We start from the raw sequence: 4,416 nt of genomic DNA, 5'->3' as shown, positions 1-4,416 counted from the left end.
GAAAAATGCTCCTGCAACCATCGATAGTCCGGAGTTTTGCAGCTCGGTCGGGCGTTAGTCTACTTCTAACCGACAGAAAAGCCGTCGTCAGAGCGTTCGGACTCGCGCTGTATCGTTTCGCCCCGCGTATGATCGCGAGAAAGACCGAGAATATCTGCCCACCATAGATTTATCAACTGGCCAAGCCTCTCTTGAACTCTAAACCTTTCACTGTGAAGGAATGCTGCTTCCGGATATCCCTGGCGCCGTTTCTAAATTAACTCCGTATTATAACATTGTAAGGCGATCTTTCTTTTCAATTTGAAGAAAAGTATATTAAACATAAAGGTCATATTCTTCGTGCGGGAAACCCTAACTTCCCTTAAGAATAATGGAACCGGAAGAGTCCTTTCCTAAGATGTGACTACTCTAACCCTTTCCTATATCTATAGATCTATATATCCCTACAGAACGCATGCTCTGCAGAACTTTGCGTCTCTCTCTCTCTCCCCTCGCTTGAGATCGGGAAACCTCGCGATAGCTTATACTGCGCGACGAGTGTAGGATTCAATAGGGATCGTCGCTATGACCTCCGCGTTGGAAAACTATATCAACCGTATCCTTCCTTTGCCACAAATACTACAAGCTGGGTGAAAAATACGCGAGTGCTGAAGGGACGAAGCGGGAGTGGGATGGGAAAGTACAGCGTATTTCAGTCTTCGCCAACGTTATACGCGCGCTGAGGGGATGTTCGGCGGTCTGCAATTGGCTGCCAGGTCTGCCATTTTGTTTTTCAGAGTCGGCTCCGCTTGGGTGATTTGATTTCGCGCGAGGGGGGCGGGCTTTGCTGTAGGATGGAAGCGACACTGCTGGGAGGTGCAATCGTTTCTGGAGGGTTTCTTGAAAATGGAGCAGTAAGAGAGATATCTATCCATGCATACGAAAAATGCATATACTGTACAGGCATCAAATTTCTGTGAGGAAAAGGGGGTGTAATTGCCGAAGGTTTTGAATGGATAGAGATCCAGTTTCTTATATGTAGCATTTAACAAGCGTAAGGTTATCCATTTCATTTGGCAGAACTAGGAGGAGCATACACACACACACACACACACACACACACACAGGTTCAACAGAGAGACACGTATCTTAAGGTCATTCCTTGACATGAACTTTAGGTACTGTTGCTGTGATTACTTCAGATGGTCGAATGATCGTGGTGAGATTTCCTCTTAAACTCATTATTTTCTAAAATGTTCGATTTGAATCAAAAGTGGGCTTTTGTGCTATTTGCCTTCCACTAGTGTTCAAATGTTATTCGGGACGTTTTTGCATATTGTGGAAATAATCGGTGTGTTGTCTTTGTGATTACTACATGGATATCTTGATTTGCAGAGTTAACTGTCAACCTACCTAACCCAATTCTTGGGAGAAAAAAGTGCAATTAAAAAAGTGTGTATAATTGATTGGTCATGGTGGTCTAGTGGTTAACACACTGAGAATGTTAGCAGCTTAAGATCCAAGTACTGGGTGATGCTGTGAGTTCCTGTTCTTGCTCCAGGTCCTGCCAATCGTAACTTGAAAACATGTTAATGCAGGTAGGTAAATAGGTGCCACTTCAGAAGGAAAGTAACAGGATTCTATGTGCCTCATTGTATAGTCTTGCTGGCCATACGATCATGCAAGTGCCTTTAGACAATGCTGGCTTCCTCAACTAGGAAATGAGTTGAGCTCTGCCCCCTAGATCAGTGATTTTCAACCTTTTTTGAGCCACGGCACATTTTTTACATTTACAAAATCCTGGGGCACACCACCAACCAAAATGACACAAAATGACACCCTAAGACACTCTCCTCTCTTTTTCCATCCCTGTCTCCTCCCCCTCCTTGTGTGTGTGTGTGTGTGTGTACACATTCTGGAACCCTTTCCAAAAACAGGTGAGGGCTGGGGTTTTTTCCTTTCTTATTCTTTGGGTGCTTTTTATCATATGCTTTAAATCAAGAGTCACTGCTCTCTCTCTTTTGTTTCTCTCTTTCCTCTCATTCTCTCAATCATTTTCTCATTTCTCTTTTTTTCCTCCCTTTTTGCTCATTTCTCTCTCTCTCTCTCTCCCTTCCTCTCCTTTTCTCTCTTTCTCTCTTGCTTTCTCTCTCTCTCTCTCTCTTTCTTTCTTTCTTTCTCTCTTGCTTTCTTTCTCTCTCACTCTTGCTTTCTCTCTCTTGCTTTCTCTCTCTCTCACACTCTCAGTCTCTCTCTCCCTCTCTCTTGCTTACTTTCTCTCTCTCTCTCTCTCAGCAAAAAGTTGCGAGACCAAAACCTGAGCTTCCTTCTTCACGGCACACCTGACCATGTCTCGCGGCACACTAGTGTGCCACGGCACACTGGTTGAAAAACACTGCCCTAGATCACACTTGAACGGAAAGGAGAAACCTTTCCCTTTTTGATTGATTGGTGTAGAAAAACTCTGGTAAGCAAAACAACAGTCCAGACCTGGTTTCACGTCAATATATAATTTATTGTTATCTATCTCATTTAAATATGAATTGTAACAAATATGCTTTATGAATGAAAATTTGATAAGATTGCATTTATGTATTTATTTTAGGGCACTCTCAAGGGCTTTGATCAGACAATCAATTTGATTTTGGATGAGAGCCATGAAAGAGTATTCAGTTCTTCACAAGGAGTGGAACAAGTAGTATTAGGATTATACATTGTGAGAGGAGATAATGTGTAAGTTTTATCATTTTGAACTCAATGTAATCCCAGCTGCTGTTAGGATATGAAATCACCTGTTGTTTGAGAGCTTATCTGGAAACAAGGTTATTGGTATCCCTCTAAACTGTGGTTCCTAAAAAAAATTTCCCATCATACCTCCCCTAAAAATCCAAATCAACAATTAAAAGAACACGATGCAACAAAAGTTTGGGAAAGGTGGATGTATTGTAACAATGTAATTAAAAGGTATTCACACCTTCCCTGGACTCTTCAAGAATGGTACCTCACAGTTTGGAAAACCTGCTACTCCTCATTGATGAAAAATCACTTCTTTGCCCCTTCCAACCACTTGTGTTCTAATATAGGGTGTTCCAAAAATGTATACACATTTTAAATAATTATAGACTTGGTGTTTATTATAGTTTTATTATTTCAAAAATGTAAAAATATTTACAAGTATCATTTTGTTTTATTGTTTTTATTGTATTTATTTCTTTTCAAAGATTAGTCTGGCTGCCATTGTGTTCAGGGATTGAATCTGCAAAATAAACATGAACAGTTTAATTATTGACTATTTAAAATTAGTTAAAATTAGTTAAAATTCAGTGAAAAATAATAAAATGATACTTGTAAATATTTTTACATTTTTGAAATAATAAAATTATAAATACCAAGTTTACAATTATTTAAAATGTGTATACATTTTTTTGGGACAACCAGTATTTATATAGAATTCCTTTATAATCCAACCCATATGCTTTCTTTAGTCCTCTGTTCATTAATATCACCTCTTGTCTAACATTCATAGCCAAACTTTTTTCTTAAGCAGTCAAGTCATGGTAAAGTTTGATGTTTCTTCTGAACCTTCTGTATATTTTCTTGAACTTACTTTTGTGAACATATATATCACTGCGGTCTAAGAAGGAAAAAATATTGCTTATTTTCTTTTTTTAAATCATAACTTTTTTTAATAGAATGGCATGCAGATTCTGTTGGTATTTAATTCAAAATATATATAATTAGAGCAATCAAAATTTCTTTTTCAGAGCTGTAATTGGAGAAATAGATGAAGAAACAGATTCAGCCCTTGACTTGGGAAATATTCGAGCAGAACCTTTGAACTCAGTTGTACATTGAAAGACAAAAGAACAAGGACTGCTTTACAGAATTATTTATACAATGGCACGAATCCTTTTTAAAATATTCATAATTTGGATCATTTATACTTAGTTTTTACTGTTACAGTTTTATGTAAATTAAAGTAAACATTTTACTACTGACTCACGTATTTAGAACTCCAGCTTAGCAATCAGAAAAAGCAACTTTAAAAACTGATATCTAGAAGTGTTATAGATTAGAACAGAAGGAAATGAAAATTCTAAATTGCTACAAAAGGAATATTTTGCTGGGAAAAACATTAAGAGAAAGCAATGATTTTAAAATTTTATTAAATAAATCATATTCAGTACAAGTGTACTTAATGATAAATAATAAAAATATTTTTCTTAAAAAATGACTGGGCTGTTTGTGCCGTTATAATTTATTATGCCATTTTAAATAATACAATGTATTCATGTTAGTGAGGATGTTTTGCCACATTATGAATAAAACTTCCCTTTCCATCCCCAACCTATAGTTCAGTGTGCAAGATCCTTCTAATCTGCAATTAGAGAAGACAGAATTCCACTACCAGCTATTATTCTTCTAATGAATGGAGTT

General features: G+C 37.4%; 1 protein-coding gene across 1 annotated transcript; it reads left to right on the top strand.

Moving 5' to 3' along the window:
• The first annotated feature begins 479 nt into the window (after positions 1-479).
• LSM8 (LSM8 homolog, U6 small nuclear RNA associated) lies at positions 480-4,210 on the top strand. Its single transcript, XM_070754743.1, has 4 exons — positions 480-595; positions 1,158-1,198; positions 2,585-2,712; positions 3,744-4,210. Exons 1-4 carry the CDS (start codon positions 565-567, stop codon positions 3,832-3,834), a joined length of 291 nt encoding a protein of 96 aa, XP_070610844.1. The 5' UTR covers positions 480-564; the 3' UTR covers positions 3,835-4,210.
• Positions 4,211-4,416: the final 206 nt, after the last annotated feature.

This window comes from Erythrolamprus reginae, chromosome 6 (genome assembly GCF_031021105.1).
Source record: "Erythrolamprus reginae isolate rEryReg1 chromosome 6, rEryReg1.hap1, whole genome shotgun sequence".
NCBI lineage: Eukaryota > Metazoa > Chordata > Lepidosauria > Squamata > Dipsadidae > Erythrolamprus > Erythrolamprus reginae.
Note: the sequence above shows the minus strand (reverse complement) of the source record. Positions and strands in the feature narration are given on the sequence as shown.